This window comes from Bos taurus, chromosome 6 (assembly GCF_002263795.3).
Source record: "Bos taurus isolate L1 Dominette 01449 registration number 42190680 breed Hereford chromosome 6, ARS-UCD2.0, whole genome shotgun sequence".
Classification (NCBI taxonomy): domain Eukaryota; kingdom Metazoa; phylum Chordata; class Mammalia; order Artiodactyla; family Bovidae; genus Bos; species Bos taurus.
The window spans coordinates 58029646-58054557 of record NC_037333.1 but is presented as its reverse complement, the minus strand read 5'-3'; the positions used below and the strand labels follow the sequence as shown (position 1 = coordinate 58054557).

Sequence of the window (24912 nt, the reverse complement as noted above, 5' to 3'; positions counted from 1 at the left end):
TTTAGATTCCACATATAAGTGAGATGATGTGGTTTTTGTCTTTGACTTATTTCGCTTAGCATGATACTTTCTAGACCTACTCATGTTGCAAATGGCAAGAATTCATTTTTTTAATGACTACTATTCCACTGTATATATATATATGTGTGTGTATATATATATATATATACACACACACACACACAAAACATCTTGATCATTCATCTATTGATGAACACCTAGTTTTGTTTCCACATTTGGCTGTTGTAAATAACACTCCCTCTTTCTCTTACAGGGATAATCGTCATTGGATTTAGGGACTACCTAGACTAGGTGTCCCCAACCCCAGGGCCATGGACTGGTGCTGGTCCATGACCTATTACGAAGTGGGAGGCACAGCAGGAGGTGAGCAGAGATTAAAACCAAAACCACCCCCACCTCCGTCTGAGGAAAAATTATCTTCCACAAAACCAATCCTTGGTGCCCAAAATTTGGGGACCGCCGAGTCCTAGATAATCCAAGATGATCTTCTCAGGACTCTTAATGTAATTATCTCTACAAATACCCTTTTTCTAAATTAGGTAATATTCAATTAGGAGATTAGGACATGGTTAGGAGGTGGACATATCTTTTTTGGGAGGAGGGTCACCATTCAATCCATTACATATCCATATTAAAAGTTATTTGATTAGAGGTAGTATAACTGTTGGAGAAGGAAATGGCAACCCACTCCAGTATTCTTGCCTGGAGAATCCTGTGGACAGAGCAGCCTGTTGGGCTGCTGTCCATGGGGTCGCACGGGGTCAGACATGACTGAAGCAACTTAGCAGCAGCAGTATAACTGTTTATGAATATGTGTATTTTCCTGGTTTCAGGTTGTGTGACTCCCAAGAATGTAGCTTTCATTTAATGAGTCTCTAGTAAAAAAATGTTTAATGTCAGTCATGCTTAATTTAATATAGTCATTTAATGCTGACTTTTTTACCCCTAGGATCTGTACTGTATCCAGATGCTCTGAAGAATAGCAACTACCCTTAGGAATGTCTACTGTTACAAAATGACTAAAAAAAATTCTAGCATCTTCCATTTTGCCATCATCTTTATATTAATACTTGAGATCAGAACTCAATTATCTGATGAAAGTGAATTTTTAATTGACAGGTCAAAAAGAGGTCTCACCTATGTTCCCAAAAACTTATCCCTGGAAACAACCATCTTAGATATATCATACAACTATATTTCTGAGCTTCAGATGCCTGACATCCTCTCACTATCAAAGCTGAAGATTTTGATAATTTCTCATAATAGAATCCAGTATCTTGACTTGAGTGTTTTTAAATTCAACCAGGAACTGGAATACTTGGATTTGTCCCACAACAATTTGGAGAAGATTTCTTGCCACCCTACTCTGAACCTCAAGCACTTAGACCTCTCATTTAATCCATTTGATGCCCTGCCCATATGCCAAGAGTTTGGCAACATGTCTCAACTAGAATTTCTGGGGTTGAGTGCCACACAGTTACAGAAATCCAGTGTGCAGTCAATCACTCATTTGCACATCAGCAAGGTTTTATTGGTCTTAGGAGATACTTATGGGGAAAGAGAAGATGCCGAGAGCCTTCAAGACCTTAAGACACAGAGTCTGCACATTGTTTTCCCCACAGGAAAGGAATTCCATTTTATTTTGGACGTGTCAGTCGGCACCACAGTGAGTCTGGAACTGTCTAATATCAAATGTGTGCTTGATGATAATGGGTGTCCTTATTTCGAAAATGTTCTGTCAAAACTTCAAAAGAACTCAAGGTTATCAAATCTTACTTTAAACAACATTGAAATAACTTGGAATTCCTTCTTCACGATCCTCCAGTTGGTTTGGCGTACAAACATTGAGTACTTCTCCATTTCAAATGTGAAACTACAAGGTTACCTTGACTCTAGAGATTTTGATTATTCTGACACTTCACTGAAGGCCTTGTCTATACACAAAGTTGTCCATGATGTGTTCAGTCTTCCACAAGGTTATGTCTATAAAATATTGTCAAATATGAACATCCAGCATCTCACAGTGTCTGCTGCACACATGGTCCACATGGTCTGCCCATCCCAAATTAGCCCATTTCTGTATTTGAATTTTTCCAATAATCTCTTAACAGACACAGTTTTCATAAACTGTACAAATTTGGCTAATTTGAAGACACTTATCCTACAAAAGAATCAGTTAAAAGAACTTGTAAACATAGTTCATATGACCCAGGAAATGAAGTCTCTACAACAACTGGATGTTAGCCAGAATTCCCTGATGTATGATGAAAGTGAAGGAAATTGCCCTTGGGCCAGAAATTTATTAAGTTTAAATATGTCTTCAAATATACTTACTGACTCTGTTTTCAGATGTTTACCTCCTCAGATCAAGGTTCTTGATCTTCACAATAACAGAATAAGGAGCATCCCTAAAGATGTCACTGGTCTAGAAACTTTGCAAGAACTCAACCTTGCTTCCAATTCTTTAGCCCACCTTCCTGGATGTGGTATCTTTAGCAGCCTTTCCATACTGATCATTGACTATAACTCAATTTCCAATCCATCAGCTGATTTCTTCCAGAGCTGCCAGAAGATTAGGTCCCTCAAAGCGGGGAACAATCCATTCCAATGTTCCTGTGAGCTAAGAGACTTCATCCAAAGTATAGGCCAAGTATCAAGTGACGTGGTAGAGGGCTGGCCTGAGTCTTATAAGTGTGACTATCCGGAAAGCTACAAGGGAACCCCTCTAAAGGACTTCCAGGTATCTGAGCTATCCTGCAACACAGCTCTGCTGATCGTCACCATTGTGGTCCCTGGGCTGGTGCTGGCTGTTGCTGTGACTGTCCTCTGTATCTACCTGGATCTGCCCTGGTACCTCAGGATGGTGTGTCAGTGGACCCAGACCCGGCGCAGGGCCAGGAATGTACCCTTGGAAGAACTCCAAAGAACTCTCCAGTTCCATGCTTTTATTTCATATAGTGGGCACGATTCTGCCTGGGTGAAGAATGAATTAATACCTAACCTAGAAAAAGAAGATATAAGAATTTGTCTCCATGAGAGAAACTTTGTTGCTGGCAAGAGCATTGTGGAAAATATCATCAACTGCATTGAGAAAAGTTACAAATCCATCTTTGTCTTGTCTCCCAACTTTGTCCAGAGCGAATGGTGCCATTATGAACTCTACTTTGCCCACCACAATCTCTTCCATGAAGGATCTGATAACTTAATCCTGATCTTGCTGGATCCCATTCCACAGTATTCCATTCCTAGCAGCTACCACAAGCTAAGAGCTCTCATGGCACAGAGAACTTATTTGGAATGGCCCAAGGAGAAGAGTAAACACGGACTTTTTTGGGCTAACCTAAGAGCATCCATTAATATTAAACTGATGGAAAAAGCAGCAGAAATACATTAACACGGAGATTTAAAATTTATCCCCTGCTGCGTTTGGGAAAATGTTGCTGATTTTGGAAGCTCTAACAGTGACCTTATTTTGCATTGACATGGATATAAACATGGTTTTGAATTTAGGATGTAGATAAAAATATGGGGTTTCCCTCATGGTTCAGCAGTAAAGAATCTGCCTGCCAGTGCAGGAGAGACAGGTTTGATCCCTGGTCTGGGAGGATCCCACATGCTGCAGGGCAACTAAACCCGTGCACCACAGCTACTGAGCCTGCACTCTAGAGCCCGGAAGTGCAACTACAGCGCCCAAGTGCCACAACTACTGAAGCCGGTGAGCCCTATAGCCCATGCTTTGTAAAAAAAGAAGCCATTGCAGTGAGAAGCCCTCGTACTGCAACTAGAGAATAGCCCCTGCTCACCACAACTAGAGAAAAGTCCACACAGCAACCAAGACCCAGCACAGCCAAAAATAAAATAATTATATATAATTAATTTTAAAAGTGTGTATGTCTTTTCAGGCCCCAGTTCCTCATGATATAATTTCAATTGAATCAGTTAATTTCTAACACAAAAGGGATTCATCTATTTCTCTGCTAGGACTGAATTTAGTGAGTTTATCGTGTAATCAAGAGAAGCACCTGTTCAAACAACTTCAGTTGATATATGTTCCTGTGTGCCAATCAGGGTCAGTGTTAGAAAACTGCATGCCTTTTGCAACTGTAGCTGGGTTTCTATCGGTTCAGTTCAGTCACTCAGTCATGTCCAACTCTTTGCGACCCCATGGACTACAGCATGCCAGGCTTCCCTATCCATCACCAACTCCCAGAGCTTGCTCAAATTCATGTCTATCAAGTCAGTAATGCCATCCAACCATCTCATCCTCTGTCATCCCCTTCTCCTCCTGCCTTCAATCTTTCCCAGCATCAGGGTTTTTTCCAATGTCAGTTCTTGGCCAAAGTATATTTCCAACGTCAGGTGGCTAAAGTGTTGGAGTTTCAGCTTCAGCATCAGTCCTTCCAATGAATATTCAGGACTGACTTCCTTTAGGATCGACTGGTTGGATCTCCTTGCAGTCCAAGAGACTATCAAGAGTCTTCTCCAACACCACAGTTCAAAACCATCAATTCTTCAGTGCTCAGCTTTCTTTATGGTCCAGCTCTCACATCCATACATGACTACTGGAAAAACCATAGCTTTGACTAGACAGACATTAGTCAGCAAAGTATGTCTCTGCTTTTTAATGTGCTCTCTGAGTTTGTCATAGATTTTCTTTCAAGGAGCAATTGTTTTTTAATTTCATGGCTGCCGTCACAATCTGCAGTGATTTTGGAGCACAAGAAAATAAAGTCTGTCACTGTTTCCATTGTTTCCCACATCTATGAAGTGATGGGACCAGATTCCATGATCTTCATTTTCTGAATGTTGAGTTTTAAACTAGCTTTTTCACTCTCTTCTTTCACCTTCATCAAGAGGCTGTTTAGTTCCTCTTCACTTTCTTCTGTAAGGGTGGTGTCATCTGCATATCTGAGTTTATTGATATTTCTCCTGGCAATCTTGTTTACAGCTTGTGCTTGGGTTTCTATAGCAGATTTCTAAAGCGATTGTGTCCTCCTCATTTCCATTCAGCATTTTTCTCTGCATGTTGAAGGCTGTTTATTGTTAATGCTAGAGATTCTTCACCCGAAGGAATTTCTTCTTGGCCATGAGAAGCCACTTGGTCCACATGAAGGGCAATTCAGATATGCTGGAGGTTGTCCTTGGAAGCTTCCCTCAGCCAATGTTGGAAAGTGAATTGACAGATAAATAACCCAGCTTTCTCTCCCATTTTGGGGGGACAAACCTGGGGTCTACTTTACCTTCTCCCCGAATCTCCCAGTAGAATGGAAAAGTCCTGATTTTCTATGGTAGAAATGACTTTATTGGCTTTCTTTCTCTTTTTGTTTCATAGTCTCATTCCTCCAAGGGTGTTTCCGAGATCACCTCTGAAATAAACTACTTGTAGTTGCCTACTTGTCTCAGGGTCCCAAACCGTGGATGTTACATTTCAAGCCAAATGGAACTTGAGTCTGGCTTCCTGTGGCCGGAGATCTTGCTGAGATCCTAGTTATCTGAACTGGAATGCAGAAGCTCATTTGCCCTTTCGATCATAAGAAGAAATGGAGCCAATGTGTCCCACTTCTACACACAGCATCCCTGTCTTTTGGAAAACCACTTAAATAGGGTAAGAACAGATTGGAGCAGGGCAAGGAATGGACTTTATCAGATGTTATGCTCAGCTTTATTTTACCAGCTATTTTCTATCTTCATCGGTCACACTGTATGACAGCCAGTTCTAGACAGGTGTGGACTGACTTGTCACAGCTGCACCTTGTCATAGCTGCACCCTACTTCTCAGTTTATGCCTTATAATGTCACTAGTAGCGCTGTTACATGATGGTTATAGAAACCTGCTTAGCCCCTCTGGTATATGTACAAAACTATATGTACTGGATGTGTATCCTTTGAAGAGATCCTTGATCTCTAAAGGGATGGGAGCCATTAAATGAGGCATAGTCTAGACCATTCCTCAGAATCCCCAGTGGAATTGAAATTTACTCACTCCTAGGAGTAACCATGGAGAAGTGGCGACCCACTTCAGTACTCTTTCCTGGAAAATCCCATGGATGGAGGGGCCTGGCAGGCTGCAGTCCGTGGGGTCTCTAAGAATGGGACACAACAGAGCGACTTCACTTTCACTTTTCACTTTCCTGCATCAGAGAAGGAAATGGCAATCCACTCCAGTGTTCTTGCCTGGAGAATCCCAGGGACGGTGGAGTCTGGTGGGCTGCCGTCTATGGGGTCGCACAGAGTCGGACACGACTAAAGCGACTTAGCAGCAGCAGCAGCAGGAGTAACCAGGTCAATAATTCACTCTTGGATGGTTTTCTATTCTTCCTATTTCATTCTTCTCAGGCCCCTAATTCTGGAGCCCCGAGATTACTTCTTCAAAATGAATGACCTATACACAAAGCTCTTGTTTAAGTCTTCACTTTTGGGAGGAAAAACCCAAGTAACACTTACATATACTAGTTGTTTCTTGCCCTAAAAAACTTACAATCAATCATAGGACATTACATGTATCCAGATAATTAAAATAAAAGTCAATGAGACAAAAATATAAGTGGAAGTTCAGAGACCATTTAGATTAAGTGAAAAAAATCTTACAAGTGATGGTTTTCCCTCTGGGCCTTGAAAGAAGACTTAAACTTTGGATTTTTCAATGTGTAGATGAAGAATGGAAAGGCCATTCTAAATAGAATGATGCATAGAGAAGAGACAGGAATACCCAGGCCTGTTCTGGGACTGTTGTCTTAATTTGACTGGACCATGAAGTTTATGAAAAGCAACAGTGAAATATAAGTATGCAGTTAGATTAAGATCATGTTGTCATTGGTATACCTATGGCTGATTCATACTGATGCTGATGTTTGGCAGAAACCAACAATATTGAAAAGCAATTATCCTTCAAATAAAAATAAATAAATTTAATTATTAAAAACAGATCATATTGTCAGGGGTTTGAAAGTCAAACTATGGAGACTTGACTAGAAGTCTAGGGATTGACTAGTCTAGTCTTGACTAGAATATAGGGCTATATGAAAGTTATCATTTATATTTCTATGAGAATTAATAGTAGAAAGCAAATTAAAACCATGAAATATATGCTAAAAATGTATGAATGCACTCGTTCTGTAAGGGATGTTGCAACAGTCATTAGAGCTGGATTTTCCTGTTTTCTCTAGGATGATTGCCCTTCCTGTATTGAACTTTAAGATTTCACAACCAAGTTTCAGTTGCTTAGTACTAGTCATGCATCAGTTTGGTAGGGCTCCAAGCCTGGGTGGCCTAAACAACAGAAATGTATCATCTCTCAGTCCTGGAAGGTAGAAGTCCAATATCAAGTTTCCAGCAGGGTTGGTTCCTTCGAGTGGTGGGAGGGAAGGATCTGCTCCAGGCCTCTTCCCCTTGGCTTACAGATGACTGTCTCTCTCTGTGTTTCTTCACATGGTCTTCCCTCTATGCCTCTTTGTGTCCAAATTTCCCTTTTTTATAGGGACACCAGTCACATCGGATTATGGCCCATCCTGACAACCCAGTCTGAACTAATATACTACCTGACTACGTTTCCAAATAAAGTGACATTATGAGGTACTGGGGTTTAGGACGTCAGCAGAAGAATTTTGGAGAACACAATTCAACTGGTTACTTCTTGTGAGTCTAAAAAAAATCCTTAAAGGGAGTCATAAAGTCAGTTAAAGTTTATTTAACAAACTCAAGACTTGGAGAAGTTAGATCAATCCTTTATGTAAATAACTGATCTTGTCAGTGGTCTTAAGGAGTTTACTAGGAGCTTTAAACTGTATTTGTAGAAACTTCTGCTGAAGAATTGCAAGTTGGGAGATGAAGAATCAGTTCAAAATGTGAACAAATATGTATGAATAGTAAGACAAATAAGAAAGATGTCACATGTAAAGGAGAAGAAACATTGCAGATTGGGTGAATGTAAGCTCTGCTTCTCAATGTCTGGATTGTAATGCTGACTCTATTACTTATATGTGAATAGCGCTGGATAATTTACTTGATCTTTCCGAGCCTAAATTCATTATTTGAAAAATCTGTATTGTCAAGGCTATGGTCTTCCCAATGGTCATGTACGGTTGTGAGAAGGCAGAACGCCAAAGAATTGATGCCTTCGAATTATGGTGCTGGAGAAGACTCCTGAAAGTCCCTTAGACAGCAAGGAGATCAAACCAGTCAATCTTAAAGATCAACCCTGAATATTCACTGGAAGGACTGATGCTGAAGCTGGAGCTCCAGTATTTTGGTCATCTGATGCATACAGATGAGTAATTGGAAAAGTCCCCTATTCTGGGAAAGATTGAGGGCAGAAGGAGAAGAGCGTGTTAGAGGATGACATGGCTGGATGGCATCACCGATGTAATGAACATGAACTTGGGCAAACTCCAGGAGATGGTGAGGGACAGGGAGGCCTGACATGCTGCAGTCCATGGGGTCGCAAAGAGTTAGACACGACTGGGCGACTGAACAACAACAACAACCCTTAGAGTGGCTAGCCAAAACCTTTAGATTTCCAGTTATGAATTAAAGACTAGTTACAATATGTCCCCCTAAGGGCAGAGTTCACATGGCCACCTTTCCAAGTGGTTCTGTTGAAGCCCCTTTTCCTAGGATTGAGGTAAGAGGGAATTCATAATATACTAAAAGCACTCTCCAAAACCCTTTTCCAATCCTTAACTCTTTCAGATTCTCCAATCTCTTCTATTAACTAGAAGTCAGTGAAGGATTGTAGTTATCTAGTCTCACGCTTCACTCCAGGCTTCTCGACCAAATGGAGATTAAAATAGTTCCATGTTTATCAGTTTCTTATATTAATAAGACTGCAGGGAAATGGACATGTTTTTATAGTGATAATGTGGGGCTTCCTAGATGGCACTAGTGGTAAAGAACCTATCTGCTAATGCAGGAGACATAAAAGATGCAGGTTTGATCCCTGGGCCAGGAAGATCCCCTGAAGGAGGGCATGGCGACCCACTCCAGTATTTTTGCCTGGAGAATCCCATGGACAGAGAAGCCTGACGGATTACAGCCCATGATAATAGGAGGGCCAAGTTGGATTTTACATATGTGTGTGTGTGTGTGTGTGTGTATAAAATCATGGCCTTTGACCTGTAATTCCACTTCTGGAAATCTATCCTGAGGAAATAGTTGAAATGTGAACAAATATTTCTTCACAAGGCTTCCCTCATAGCTCAGTTGGTAAAGAATCTGCCTGCAATGCTGGAGACCCCAGTTCGATTCCTGGATTGGGAAGATCCACTGGAGAAGGGATAGGCTACCCACTCCAGTATTCTTGGGCTTCCCTTGGGGCTCAGCTGGTAAAGAATCTGCCTACAATACAGGAAACCTGGGTTCGATCCCTGGGTTGGGAAGATCCCCTGGAGAAGGGATAGGCTACCCACTCCAGTATTCTGGCCTAGAGAATTCCATGGACTGTGTAGTCCATGGGGTTGCAAAGAGTTGGACACGACTGAGCGACTTTCACTTTCATGTTAATTGCAGAGTTATTGTTAACAGTGAAAAATTTGAAACACTTCAAATTTCCAACAGTGGAAGGATGTGCTGGGTTCATTTAGTGACATATTTTGCAATTATTAAAAGTACTGTATACAGTTAAGATGGTAACTTTTGTGTTATGTGTTTTTTTTATCACAACTTAAAAAAAATGTAGAGGACATTTATTCATTAACATAAGGGAATGCTTATATTAAAACATAAATGAAAAACATAGGATGCCAAATAGTATGTACAGGATGGTTTCAATATGTTTAAAATATGCAGAGAAAAAAAGTCTTGATGAAAATATACAAAAACATTATCAGCACTTGCCTGTGGTTGATGCTTGCTTCTGGTTTTACATTTTTCTGTACTTAAAAATTTTACAACCAACAACAACAAAAAAGAAATGGGGTTTAGGAGAACAAAACTAGGTCTCTGTTAGAGGTGGAAGCAGTAGAGAATAAGTGTTATGAAGCTGGGTTCTGTGCATATGCATCCTGAAATTAAAGCCTAGCTCAATTTCTCTGTAAACTGTGTCCTTGGATGAATTCTTCAACCTCTTCCAGCTGCCTTTTCGTCATCTGGAAAATGGCATAAAAACCATACCTCGCTTATAAGATTGTTAAGAAACCAGAGGTATAATGTGTGGAAAGCCAGGGTCTGGTTATTCACTCCAGGGCTGGAAGTGCACAATGGGCAGGAGGACACTCCCGGGATAGGCTACCGCAGCCTGGGTTCTGCCTCTTCCACCTCCTTCTAGCCACCCTGAGTGGTTATGTAATGCCTCTCTGCTTTGTTGCCCTGGATGTAAAATAGTCTCATCCTGTTGTTAGGAGCATTAAATGAGTTAATATGTGTAATGTCAGAGAACAGTGCTTGGCCCAAAGCAAAAGGTCAATAAATGTCAGCTCTTATGATGATGTCATTATTATTGCAGTTATTGTTCTCTTCATTATTTTATGTCACCACATGTGGAACTGGAGATGAGCTGCTCATCATGTTCATCTAGATTGTCCTGGGCTGTCTATATATAGTCTATATACAGAGACACATATTTCTATCATAGATAGATAGAGGTATAGATTTTTTTCCCTTTCTTGCCCCTAAAGCCTTAAGGATAAATTTCTGAGGACACAGGTTCTGATAGATGTTTCTACAACAGGATCATTTGTAGAGTGAACAGGGTTAGCTGAGAAAGGAAGCCAAAGCTGGAAGCAGGGAGGTGAGGAAGAGAGAAACAGCAGTATTTGGCATTATCGGGAAATATTTTGTGGTGAATTAGAGTTCCAGTTTGTTGTTTAATTGTAGCATGGCCGTTTATTAACTTAAAACTTTAACCCTATTTGTTCACTATGGCAACCACTAACCATGTGTCACTACTGAGTTATTAAAATGTGGTGAATCTGAATTGAAATGTGCTGTAAGTGTAAAATACACATTATTCTATGAAACAAAGAATGTAAAATATCACGTTAGTAGTTTTTTATATTACATGTGAACATTTTGATGTCGTGGAGTAAACAAAATATATAATCAAAATTAATTTCACCTATTTCTTTTTGTCTTTTTAAACTTGTTTACTAGATAAAGTTACTTATATGACTTGCCTTCTTTCTGTATTCTATTGGACAGTGCTTCTCTAGTCCTTACTAATAAGGAACCAGATCTCTGCAAAATTATTAGGCTTCCACTACTTATTTGTTTGGGGCTTCCCTGGTGGCTCCAGCTTCCCTGATAGCTCAGTTGGTAAAGAATACACCTGCAATGCAGGAGACCCTGGTTCGATTCCTGGGTTGAGAAGATCCACTGGAGAAGGGATAGGCTACCCACTCCAGTATTCTTGGGCTTCTCTTGTGGCTCAGCTGGTAAAGAGTCTGCCTGCAATACAGGAGACCTGGGTTCACCCCCTGGGTTGGGAAGAGCCCCTGGAGAAGGGAAAGGCTATCCACTCCAGTATTCTGGCCTGGAGAATTCCATGGACTGTGTAGTCCACAGGGTCGCAAAGAGTCAGACTCAACTGAGTGACTTTCACTGTCAGACACGACTGAGTGACTTTCACTTTCACTTCCCCTGGTAGCAAAGAACACCCCAGCTTTTGCAAAATTTTAAAATTTTCTCCCCTCCTTATACTCATCGAGTGTAGTAAATGAATGATGAACAATCTGAATTCCCTAACCACGTGAGGATTTTTTTTTTTTCAGAAATTCAGGAAAAACTTGTGACTATTTTCTCTTACTGATATTTATAATTAAACTAGAGGAGCTCTGCCAAAACAACATATTTTCCACACCAGCCTATGTGCTATACTGCAAGAGCTTTAGGAGGAAAGCAGCTCCTTCAGGTGGGCTGACTTGGGTCGTGTGATTTTCCTACTGGTCTGCACTGGGGACTTAGGCCCTACCAAAGGCAAGACGGAAAATAGGCCTGTAGACTCTTAGGTGGTCCGGGGGTCCTCTGACCAATGGAGAGGCTCCATTTTGGATGATGAGACAAAGAGCCAAGTCAGATTTCTTATCTTGGGTAAGTATCCACACAGTGAGGCCAGCTCTGCCCTTAAGACACTGAGAAAGGCAGAAAGTAGGAAGAAATAGAAGCAAAGGCAGCAGTAAAGAGAAGCTAGGAGTCCAAAGTGAAGCAGAAGGAGTCAAAAGAGAAGCTGAGTCATAACTAGAGTAGAGAACAGCCCTTGCCCACTTAGACGGGTACAGCAAGACAAGGTGGGCGTCAGGGCTGCCTCAGGGAGTCCTGGGGAGTCAGTGTTCCAGGTCTTTGTGAAGCCTGGCTGTGAGGTGCTGAGCCTTCTCACTTCCTGGGGGCTCTTTCTCTCTTTTTCTGTAGTGTCTTTAAAATAAACCTCCACTACTTGAGGTAATCCAAAGCTCTCTGTTGGTTGCAAGTTATATACGAAGGCAGAAATACGACATGAAGAAGTTTGAGATCAGGGGAAGGCATGAGGGAAGAAATGTATATGAGTGACTGACTGTGTGTGTGAGAGAGAAAGACAGACAGACAGACAGACAGAGGTAGAAGAATATCGGGTCAGATATCTCTGAAGCCCAAAGTAAGAGGAGAGGGAGAAAAAAGGAAGGGAAAAAAAGGGAAATATTTTTGAAGGGAATAAAAAATAATCACCAGCCAAAGATATCAGCACATACAGTTCTGAACTTACTATTCTTACTGCTAATTGCAAATAAAGATTTAAAGATTCTAGAAATTCCAGGTGAGGGCAGAAGGAATAGTATACAAACCCTTGGCCACCTGAAGTAGTGAAAATCTGGGGCTTTGGAGTCAGATAGACTCAGTTTTAAATCTTGACTCCATCTCTTACTGGAGAATGGCCCTGGGGAAGTTTCTTATTCTGTCTGGACCAGATTCACCGTTTTCTAACTTGGCTTGACTTGTTTCTGAAAATTAAATTTAAACATAAGTAAAGAAAAATTCCCCATTCACTGGGAGTGTAAAATGTTTAAAAATGCTGGGCTCTGGGAAAGGGAAGAATATGTCTTTGGACACAAAAAATGGAAGTGTTTATTTTATTTTTATTTTATGAGAGGGCTCTATAGAATATATATACTGGAGATGGATGGTACTAATGATTGAACAGCTATGTGAATGTATCATACTTAATGCCACTAAACTGTACACTTAAAATGGCTAAACTGGCAATTTTACTTTATGTGTGTGTTAGTCGATCAGTCATGTCCAAGTTGACCCCATGGACAGTAGCCCACCAGGCTCCTTTGTCCATGGAATTCTCCAGGCAAGAATATTGGAGTGGGTAGCAGTCAGATTCTTTACCATCTGAGCTACCAGTATTTCACTGCAATTCTTTAAAAAAATAACCTAAGATAGTATGAACTCATGCAACATGTAATGCCACCAGCATGCAGTAGAGGGCAAAGGAGGGTATGCGTCACAGAAAGAGCTTGATTCAGCCACTTCTGTAGCCAGTTCTGGTCCTGTGCATGAATCTTCTATACCTGTAGCTCTGTGGAGCCGCTGCAAGCCTGAGGGTAAGAATTCTAGCTTTGACTGCTGTAAAACTCATGAAAAAGAGAGAAGGGCTGTGTGGGGTCTTTTCTAAAGAAAATGGGAGGAAAGGATTTATTCAGATTTTCAGATTTTTCATGCTTATTCCATAGATGGGAAGAAAGTAGCCTTGTTCAGATTTTTAGTATTTATTATTTTGCCTATACTAATCTGAAGTGACCTTAATGACTAGTGAGTGACCTTGGGCTTAGTATTGACCACTGCTGATCTGAGGAATTGTCCTGCAGTTGCTTGAGAGTTTGGGTTTCCTTTTTCTGGTTTCTTGAAATTCATGACCCCTAGCAGAGCATAGATAGCTTCGAGAGAGGCACGTATGTAGGAAGTGAGGAAGAGACCACAGCAGCTCTAACCCTGCCAACGGAATTAGTCTCGGTAATCACACTCTGTGCTATTTCATTTCAGAGTCTGAAATGCCTTCGGTTTGCATTCTGAAGGGACGAGATAGGTCTGGGTTCAAATTCATGCTCTAGCAATTATTCACTGGCTCACCTTGGGCAAGTGACTTAACCTCTGGTTCTAGCTCCTCCATTTGCAAAATGGGGATAAAAATATCCATCATTTTGTTGGGTTGTTGAGAAGATAGAACAAAATAATGTATGGAAAGCATTTATCTCAGTTCCAAGTGATAAGTTTGCTAAGTGAAGTCGCTCAGTCATGTCTGACTCTTTTCGACCCCAGGGACTGTAGCCTACCAGGCTCCTCCCTCCATGGGATTCTCCAAGCAAGAGTAGAGGAGTGGGTTGCCATTTCCTTCTCCAGGGGATCTTTCCAACCCAGGGATCAAACCTGGGTCTCCTGCATTCCAGGCAGATGCTTTAATCTCTGAGCCACCAGGGAACCAGAGAAACAGGAAACATGCATAAAATGTCAGTCATTCTTACTCTTATTTTGTAAAGATCTTCCAATATTTGATGGGTTTTAAACCCCTGTCTCCATTTTTTTGCATCATTTGGAAAAGAGGGATTAGATTAAGTATTTGGCAAGCCACCGATTTTCATTTTATTTTATGGCGTCTCTTGACTTGGACTTTTAAATCATAAGCTATTAAAAAAAGATCATTCTGTTTTTCATCTGCTTTCAGCACCCAGTAAGAGTAGCATGACCATAATAAAAATGTATTTATTGATTGCATCTTTCATCAAAAGTTTATATCCTACTTTTTAAAATGTTTAAATGAAATGGCATAATTTATATGCATTGCCTGAGAGAGAGGACCTTTCTATTATATTAAGAGTTCAGAGTCAGTTCCGCTTACTTCTTTAGAGTAAGTTTCAGATGAGATTGTGTTATTGGGTGAAAAAGAGAAGAGACGAGTAAAACATGAAAGCTATAACATCTCAACTTACAGGATTCCAGATAAAGCAAGTGGGTTAGATTTTGCTGCACTTTTCAAGGGTTCTAGCTCCTAGACATAGGAGCAACTTAAGATGAGTTGTTAGGAACTGAAGTACTCTTTGAGGTAATAATGTTAAAAACACCTCATCATCTTAATGTCTATAAACTGCCAGTGTCCTACAAGCCATACTGGAGCCTGAGAAGAAGAAAAGTCAAGGGAAAAAGTAGTACTAATCCTGTCTTTATGAAAAAACTTTTTGATATTTTGTTCATTGTGGGTTTTACATTAACTTTACTTTAAAATTTTTATTAAAATATTATTTATCTTGATTAACAAGTTTCTTTGTGCCTCTCAGAATCTGTGCTGAAATCACCCTAGTCTTGGCCCTGATAACCACTACCATCTGTGACATGCTAGGCGTGATACCGTCTGAGCCACCAGGGAAGCCCAAGGGGTTTATGTATAGTATCTCTTCAACGCCTTTGCACAAAACCCATTTTACAAATTAAAAAAGAGAACCTTTCAGCAGTTAAATGAATAATCTAAGTTATCATGGCCAGTGAGACGTTAAGATCGGACTTAAACCCAGACATATTAATTTCTATCACTAAACTCATTCTCTAATCATCATGTACTACATTATAACAGGAATTCATAACTCCAATTAATTCATTTGATATATATTTTTGAGAGCATATTATATACCACACTGTGCTAAGAAATACAATATTGAGATCATTAATCTACTTATATATATAATGTATATTTACTGAGCACATGCCATGTACTAGGTACTATCTCTCTGCTTGGAAGGCAGAGGTGAGCGAGATTGTCAGACCCCTTCTCTCATGGGTGTGAGAGGTGGGAGTGGTAGTCAACAAATAAATAAATGAACAAAAGTTTCAGATAGTGGTCAGTGCTCTACTTTGTAGAGAAATAAAATAGGATGAAGGGAACGAACAGCAAGTTAGTCTAAATGGCCTCTTTAGATTAAGTGGTCAAATCAGGTTTCTTAGAGGAGATATACTTTAAGCCAAAACCTAAATAATAAGAAAGATCTGGCCAAGGAAGGATGACAGAAGAGCATCCCAAGCTGAGGTCAGGGCAAGATGATGTAGCCAAGGAACAAAGAGAGGCGCAGGGTCATTGGAGTGCAGAGGGCCAAGAGAAGAGTGATGTGAAATGAGATCCCAGAAGGAAGCAATAGCAACACATGGAGGATGCTATGGTTCAGCATTCGGAGTCTGGATTTCATTCTAAGTGCAATAGTATCAATACATTAGATGGGACATAGGTAGGGAGTTACAACAAGTGACTCCTAAATACAGTAGCTCAACAAGACAGCCCTTAACTAAATGGCTTAATCCAAGTCAGTCCTTATAAGTAACTGATCTAAAACCTAAGTTGGGTGGCGCTTGCAGATTTATTTACTGGATTTCTTGAACTGTGTTTTAGGAAACATTGAAGAATCAATATGACCTAGAGAGAGATACAATTTTATCATGATTCATGTATTACAGCATATTTTGAAAGCAGATTTATCTTGACTCATCCTAGGAAGACAAGATAGCAGAGTGGTTAAGAGCCCAGGTTCTGCCCTCACCATGAATTAAGTTTGTGGCTGTGGTGCAGTCTCAGGACCTCTTTAAGTACCGCATTCTATACCTATAAAGGCTGAATAGTGATAGCACTTACCTTACAAGGCGGTGGTTTTAAGGGTCAGTCTATGGAATATCAGTGGATGGTAGCTGCTGTCCAAAAAGACATCAAATGGCCACTGCCTCATTTGCAGGAGAGTCAGTATGGTTTGGAGATGCTACCAGACAGGATGGATATATGTCATCATACCTTTGTCCAAAACCTTAGAATGTACAACACCAAGAATTAAGCATAGCATAAACTATGGACTTTGGGTGACTATGATGAATCAGTGTAGGTCCATCAGTTGTAACAAATGCATCACTCTGATTGGGGGGGGGTTTGATAATGGGGCAGGCTGTGCATGTGTTGGGGCAGGAGGGATAAGGAAAAATCTCTGTACCTTCCCTTTAATCTTGCAGTAAATCTTAAACTGCTCTTTAAAAAATGTCTTAATTTTTAAAAATTTCTTTTAATCTTCCTAAAGCTTTCAGGCTATCGAAAGGGGATGTAGTGGTGGTGGTGGTGGTGGGGATTGTTGAACATGACCTGGCAATGCCGTTCCTTGTTTGAACTGGGTGAGAGGCACGTCTGCCAATTATGATGTATCTATCTCCCTTTGGAGAATCTTGACTTTTCTCAGTGATGGGGGTGTAACACAGCAACTGGCTTGGAAATCTGTGAGCCAAGCTCTGAGATGAAGTCAAAGATTCAGTAAATGGGTTGGGACCCTATTCCAAATTCTTGGTGAATATAATCAGATGTTGGCATTAAAGAAAAGTCCTACAGGGTTTAACAAATCACATAACCACCTAATGGTATGTTGTCTTCCCAGGATTTGAATTCATCTTCCTCATCCATGTGAGGTAATGTGTGATAAAATTCATCTGAGGTGAACCAGTGATAAAATCCTTGGAATTACCATGAGATATATCAGAAGCATTTACATATTTTGTAGTATTGTTACGTCTGTGCGTAGTGGGGCTTCAGAGCTGCCCGAAGAAAGGGAATTGACTACCAACTTCTCCAGCATGTCTTTAACAAAGGTTCCTGAAGGCTTGACCCCAATTACAACCACATTGGATTTGTCTTATAATCTCCTTTTTCAACTCCAGCATTCAGATTTCCGTTCTCTCTCTAAACTGAAAGTTTTGATTCTATGCCACAACAGAATCCAAGAGCTGGATATCAAGACCTTTGAATTCAACAAGGAGTTAAGCTACTTAGATGTGTCTAACAACAGACTGAAGAGTGTAACCTGGTTCTCACTGGCAGGTCTCAGACATTTAGATCTGTCCTTCAATGACTTTGACACTCTGCCTATCAGCGTAGAAACTGGCAACATGTCACACCTGGAAACCCTAGGTTTGAGTGGGGCAAAAATACAAAAATCAGATTTTCAGAAAATTGCTCATTTGCAGCTAAATACCGTCTTATTAGGATTGAGAACTCTATCTCATTATGAAGAAGGTAGCTTGCCCATCTTAAACACAACAAGACTTCACATTGTGTTACCAGTGAACACAAATTTCTGGGTTCTTTTGCATGATGGAATCAAAACTTCAAAAATATTAGAAGTCATCAATATAGATTTGCAAAAGAGCCAGTTTACGAGTTATGAATCTCAACAAATTCCTATTTTAGAAAATGCCAAGACATCCATTCTGTTACTTAATAAAGTTGACTTATCCTGGGACGATCTTTTCCTCATCTTCCAATTGGTTTGGCATACATCAGTAGAGTACTTTCAGATTCAACATGTGACCTTTGGAGGTAAGGTTTATCTTGACCACAATTCATTTGACTACTCAAATACTGTAATGAGAACTATAAAACTGGAACATGTACATTTTAGAATTTTTAATATCCCCCAGGAGAGCATCTACTTGCTTTTTACCAAAATGGATATAGAAAACCTGACAATATCAGATGCACAAATGCCTCACATGCTGTTCCCTATGTACCCTACAAGATTCCAATATTTAAATTTCGCTAATAATATCTTAACAGATGATGTGTTTAAAAAATCTATCCAATTGCCTCATTTGAAAACTCTCATCTTGAAGGACAATAAATTGGAGACACTTTCCTTAGTGAGTCACTTTGCCAGCAACACATCCCTGAGGCACTTAGATCTGAGTGAAAATCTGTTACAACATGAAAATGATGAAAATTGCTTGTGGCCAGAAACCTTGGTCACCATGAACTTGTCATTCAACAAATTTGCTGATTCTGTTTTTGGGTGCTTGCCTAGAAACATTCAAATACTGGACCTGAATAGTAACAAAATTCAAACTGTCCCTAAAGCGATTACTCACCTGACATCTTTGCGAGAGTTAAATCTTGCATTTAATTTTCTAACTGATCTTCCTGGGTGCAGTCATTTCAGAAGACTCTTAGTTCTGAACGTTGAAATGAACTTAATTCTCAGCTCATCTCTGGATTTTTTCCAGAGCTGCCAGGAAGTTAAAACTCTAAATGCAGGAAGAAATCCATTCCGATGTACTTGTGAATTAAGAGATTTCATTCAGCTTGGAAAATACTCAGAAGGCATGATGGTTGGATGGTCAGATTCATACATCTGTGAATACCCTTTGAATCTAAAGGGGACTCAGTTAAAGGATGTTCATCTTCCAGAAATATCTTGCAACACAGGTTTGCTGATTGTCACCATTGTGGTTGTCATGCTCGTTCTGGGGATGGCTGTGGCCTTCTGCTGCCTCCACTTTGATTTGCCCTGGTATCTCAGGATGCTGCATCAATGGACTCAGACATGGCTCAGGGTTAGGAAGACAACTCAGGAACAACTCAAAAGAAGTGTCCAATTCCATGTGTTTATTTCATACAGTGAACATGATTCTGCCTGGGTGAAGTATGAATTGATTCCCAGTCTAGAGAAAGAAGATGGTTCTGTTCTGATTTGCCTTCATGAGGGAAACTCTGACCCTGGCAAGAGCATGACTGAAGATACCATAAACTGCATTGAGAAAAGTTACAAGTCCATCTTTGTTTTGTCTCCCAGCTTTGTCCAGACTGAATGGTGCCATTATGAACCCTACTTTGCCCACCACAATCTCTTCCATGAAAGTCTTGATTACATAATTCTTATCTTACTGGAACCCATTCCACTCTACTGCATCCCTACCAGATATCCTGAGCTGAAAGCTCTCATGGAAAAGAAAGCATACTTGGAATGGCCCAAGGATAGGCGTAAATGTGGCCTTTTTTGGGCAAACCTTCGAGCTGCTCTTCATGTTAATTTATTAGACACCAGAGGGACATGTGAACTACAGACATTCACAGAACTGAATGAAGGGTTTGGAGGTTCTGCAATCTCTCTGATCAGAACAGACTGCCTGTAGAGCCCCACCCACTCCTAGGGAGATTGGGACCTACATATACTGTTAGGATGCAAATTGATACCTTTATGATGGCAATTTGGCAATATCTATTAAAATGAAAAACTATCATTTCTTCATGTCAGTTCCTTGAAAGAGTTCTAAGAATGTATCCTATAGAAACATATTTTGCAAAGATTTATGTAAAAATTGTGTTCATCCTGGCATTGTTTATAATCCTAAAAAATTGAAAACAGCTCAAATGCCCACAAAGTAAGGATTGATCTACTAAATCACAGTACATTAACACAACAGACTATTACATAGCTATTAAAACTGAGGTTGCTGTGTATTTATTAACTGGTATGGATGAAATTGTATTTTGGTTTATACATTGAAATAAGAGTCTAAAGGAACCTAGACCAGCACATTGGTGTAGTAACAGGGTGTTTGGCTCTGGGAGTTTGGATTACAGCAGTTGGTTTCCATGTTGTATATTTCTATAATGTTGGAGTTGCTTAGAATGAATCTATATTTCTTTTGCAAGCTGAGAAAACAATAAAGATATTATTTTATATATAAAGTTTTTTTATTATTTACTTATTCATTTATTGTTGGCTGCACTGAGACTTTGGGGCTTCCCCAGTATCTCAATCACAAAGAATCCGCCTGCGGTGCAGGAGCCACCGGAGACACAGGTTCGATCCCTGGGTCGGGAAGATCCTCTGGAGGAGGGCATGGAAACCCACTCCAGTATTCTTGCCTGGACAATCCCACGGGACAGACGAGCCTGGTGGGCTACAGTCTGCTGCTGCTGCTGCTAAGTCGCTTCAGTCATGTCCGACTCTGTGCCACCCCATAGACGGCAGCCCACCAGTCTATGGGGTCACAAAGAGTTGGATGTGACTGAAGCACCGTGGCATGCGTGCACATGCTAGATCTTTGTTGCTTCTCACAGGCTTTCTCCAGTTGGGGCCAGTGGGGGCTACTCTTCACTGTGGTGTGCAGGCTCCTCACTGTGGAGGCTTCTCTTGTTGAGAAGCACAGGCTCGAGACACATGGGCTTCCGTAGTTGTGGCACATGACCTTGGTTACCCCACAACATGTGGACTCTTCCCAGACCAGCGATCAAACTCGTGTCCCCTGCGTTGGCAGGTAGATTCTTGACCTCTGGACCACCAGGGAAATCCTAAAGATAACTTTTAAAGCCTACATGTCCTACTCGTTTTCTCTGATCTTCTCTTCTAGCCTCACAAATCATTGAAAGAGAACAAGCCCTCTTGAAGTTTGCAAAATTATATTTCAAAAGTGAGCATCAAGAACAAACATGTTCTTTCCCCGATTAGGAAAATGTCTGTGGCTCACCTGCATGATAAAGGAAGGAAATGCCTATAAGATCTGACACCGTCACCACTTGTCCTTGCTTCCTATCACTGAGCCCTTTTGAACTGTTGGCCCTTTCCCAGAACACACGTCTCTTTTTATGTGCCCAGACTCTAGGACTTGCATCATGCCTACCTGTGATACTTGCCTGCCCTAGCTTGTTCAGGAAATCTTATACATCCTTCAGGCCAAATCCAAATATTGACTCTTCTTTGAAACCGTCCTCATTTCTTTCCCAAGCATGATGCTCCTCAATTCTCTATAACACTTTGGACGTATTTATATCACCAAATTGATTACATATGTTTTTAAAACCCATTCTCCCTCTTCTATGAGCTCCACAAAGTAAGGACAGACTTCCCTCTGCCCTCGTATCAGCAGCAGTTTGTTCAGTCCATGGTTCAGAAAAGATGCTCAATGAACTTTCATGGAATGGACATTGGATTAACTAGAGAAACTTAGCAGGGACTCAACTGGCTTCAGGATGTGCACGCATGCTCGGTTGCATAGTCATGTTTAACTCTGTGCGACCCTATGGCCTGTAGCTTGCCAGGCTCCTCTGTCCATGGGATTCTCCAGGCAAGAATACTGCAGTGGCTTGCCATTCCCTCCTCCAGGGGATCTTTCTGACCTGGGAAACTTGTATCTGCTTGCGTCTCCTACATTGCAAGTGGATTCTTTATTAACTGAGCCACTTGGGAAGCCCAGCTTTAAGACAGAGAGTGGAATTTGAAGGTGAATTCTGAGAAGCCAAAGAGTAAGATCAGGCATAGGTTAAAGTTTGAAAGAGAAGACAGAGAATCCATAATTGAAGGATTCCTGAATATAGCTTGAATCAGTGAATTTGCCAATATTTGGTTGTTCTTAACTTACGAAAGGCTTCCCAGATGGTGCAGTGGTTAAAAAAAAAAAAATCTGCCTGCTAATGCAGGAGATGCAAGAGACTTGGGTTTGACTCCTGGGTCTTGAAGATCCCCTGGAGGAGGGCATAGTAACCACTCCAGTATTATTACCTGGAGAATCCCATGGACAGAGGAGCCTCATGGGCTACAGTCCATGAGGTCTCAAAGAGCTGGACACACCGAGCAACTGAACACATATATACTTGACTTAGGAAAACATCTATCTCAGCTCATTCAATCTAATAAAACCAATCTCCTAAGCAGGCTAAAACTGGGTTCCACATCTAACTTTATTTCCTTATGATTTGTGGTTTTATGAATTTCTCACACTAGTGATCATTTAAAAAAGAGTTCTCAGGAAGGTCCCTGAGAGTGTAGGGAGAAGTCTGATGTGGATCTAGAAGCCAGGGTATGTTTCCCTTTGGCCCATGGCTGTCTACTCTGAGGTGCTGGAGTTCAGCAGCCCTGAGACTGAATGTCCCTCTTCCTCCTTCCTGGTCTGTCTGGTAAAAGGGGAAACCCTAGGAAACCACAGTGGAGCTATGGCAGAGGACAGAGAGAATGCCTTTCTTCCCAGGCACCCAGCATCTGGGCTGCTGATATCAGTGTGCTTCAGGGCTTCTGGAGTCAGACATACTGTATGAGGATTCTGAAAATCTTGCATAAATTACTCAGTGTAAAGACTTTTACTTTTACAGATTAGTTAATTTGGAACAGCCCTAAAGTTTTCAGGATTGGATTATTCATGGCAGTTATTCCAGTTCTCAATTTAGTAGACACAGTCTTTTTTTAATAGACATTTTATTACAATTAAAAAAAATAACACATTAGGCTTAGCTCTCAGCAACTTCTAATTTCAGCAGCTGGACAACCCCTAAGTCTTCCTCACAATTATTTGAGATTTGGATTCTTGTCTGCAGTCTCTCCGTACTCACCAAGGCATCCTGCATTGGCAACCCAATACACCTAAAACAATGTGCTTGTTTTATCAGTAACTCATGACCTGGGGCTGCTTCTCAGATTAACCACCATTTATCCACAAGCCAGAACATGTTCTCTATATAAAGGATGAAGAATAATTGGGATCCTGGTTTCCCCAGGAGGTTGCAAGGACAACTTTATCACTGATGCTCTGCTGGGGAAGCTTCCCACAGTCCCCTAGCTCCATTTTCCACCCCTCTGCCTCTGGTACTGATCTCAGCCCTCTGTTATCATTTTTCTACTTATTTTGCTTATTCTGTCTTCCCCCACTAGAATGCAAACTCCTTTAGAGCAGAGATTTTTTCTGCTTTGCTCACAGATGTTGTCTCCACCTTTGCCCAGGACAGTGCCTGGCACATAGCTTCTCTCCAAGGATTTTCTGAAGGAAAAACAGTTTGTCTGTAGACACTTCATTGATTGACCTCCTCTGCTCTTCTGAGGTCCAGCAGGGCAGCCAAGTCCACCCACCTCAGTGCTGGGCCTTGTTGTAAATCAGGCACATAGATTTACCAGTCAGGGAGCACTCCTCACACTCAGCAAGTATATTTTTGCTTACATTTTCTGGGACTGGGCTTCCCTGGTAGCTGAGCTGGTAAAGAATCTAACTGCGATGCAGGAGATCCCATTCGATTCCTGGGTTGGGAAGATCCACTGGAGAAGGGATAGGCTACCCACTCCAGTATTCTTGGGTTTCCCTTGTGGCTCAGCTGGTAAAGAATCCGCCTGCAATGTGGGAGACCTGGATTCAGTCCCTGGGTTGGGAAGATTCCCTGCAGAAGGAAAAGGCTATACCCACGTCAGTATTCTGGCCTGGAAAATTCCCATGACTGTATAGTTCATGGGGTCGCAAAGAGGCAGAGCTGACTGAGTGACTTCCACTTTCTTTCATTTTCCTGGCCCAGCCGCCACTAGGCTGTCCCCTCTGCCCCCGCCTTGGCTCTTCCCTTTACTTCCTCCTGTTGGATTCTGCTTCATCTGAGGGTCTTGCTGTGGGTTGCCCTTGAATGACTTCAGAGTCTGCGATTATATGGATCACCACAAATGGGTTTTATGGGTCAATCCCCCATCACTTCCTCTGTTCTTATTGCTGTATCAGCTCTTCAAGAGGAGTAATGGAAGTTCTGGGTCGACAAGGTCTCTGCTGTGGCCCACATCTCAGACTCTGTCCGCTCTCCCCAACACCCAGATCTCTGGAGAGACTTCCTTGAATTTTCTCTTTCTCGCTGTAGTTCCCTGATAGCATGTCTGTAGTGATGGTTTTATTCTTAGGGTCTGGTACTGCCCAGGCCTGACAAAGTCCTCCAAGATGGATGTCCCTAGCCCAGATCCAGACCTGCATAGACCCTGGTCTTCACTTGATCATTCAGGGTGCTCCCTGACCCTCTGCCTCACACAGGAGGCCAACCAGGTATCCTACAGAGCTCTGGATTTCATGCCTATGGGTGTTCTCAGGGACTGGTGTTGGGTCCCCATCTGAGGTGGACAGTCTGGCAAGCAGCTCACTTCTGCTGGTTGAAACTGTGGAATCACTCAAGATCGGGCCAGAATGGTACACACATGCTGGTTTGGGGTAACTCTCTTGACCACAGAATGACTTTGGGGGTATGGGATACCAACAGTTTACCACTAACCCTTGGGCTTGAGCCACCATGTAAGCCCGTGTCCCTCTGTGATTTGAGTGTGGTGCCACCTCCTGTCTTCAGTACCTGAGGCAGGTGTGACAGTGGATGCTACCCCGCCATGACCCCTGAGCCTCCGGCAT

General features: G+C 41.4%; 2 protein-coding genes across 4 annotated transcripts in view; both read left to right on the top strand.

Annotated features, from left to right (window-relative positions):
* TLR6 (toll like receptor 6) overlaps positions 1-3897 on the top strand; it is a 40980-nt gene extending 37083 nt beyond the window's left edge. The window contains 1 exon segment of the mRNA NM_001001159.1: positions 3093-3897. Coding sequence (NP_001001159.1) covers positions 3093-3415 — 323 coding nt within the window. The 3' untranslated portion in view covers positions 3416-3897.
* Positions 297-20461, top strand: TLR10 (toll like receptor 10). 3 transcript variants are annotated; one of them, XM_059887609.1, is made up of 4 exons: positions 297-384; positions 5354-5626; positions 7499-13535; positions 17382-20461. In XM_059887609.1, the coding sequence occupies exon 4, from the start codon at positions 17470-17472 to the stop codon at positions 19906-19908; it is 2439 nt and encodes an 812-aa protein (XP_059743592.1). In that variant the 5' UTR covers positions 297-384; positions 5354-5626; positions 7499-13535; positions 17382-17469; the 3' UTR covers positions 19909-20461. The 3 variants fall into 3 exon arrangements, with proteins under 3 accessions (XP_059743592.1, XP_059743591.1, NP_001070386.1); XM_059887608.1 differs by having other exon boundaries at positions 5354-13535; NM_001076918.2 differs by lacking the exons at positions 297-384; positions 5354-5626 and having other exon boundaries at positions 13468-13535.
* The last annotated feature ends 4451 nt before the right edge of the window (positions 20462-24912 follow it).

Bases quoted from the DNA above. Each gene is read 5' to 3' on its own strand.
- TLR10 (XM_059887609.1), top strand. From the start codon at position 17,470: ATGAGATATATCAGAAGCATTTACATATTTTGTAGTATTGTTACGTCT.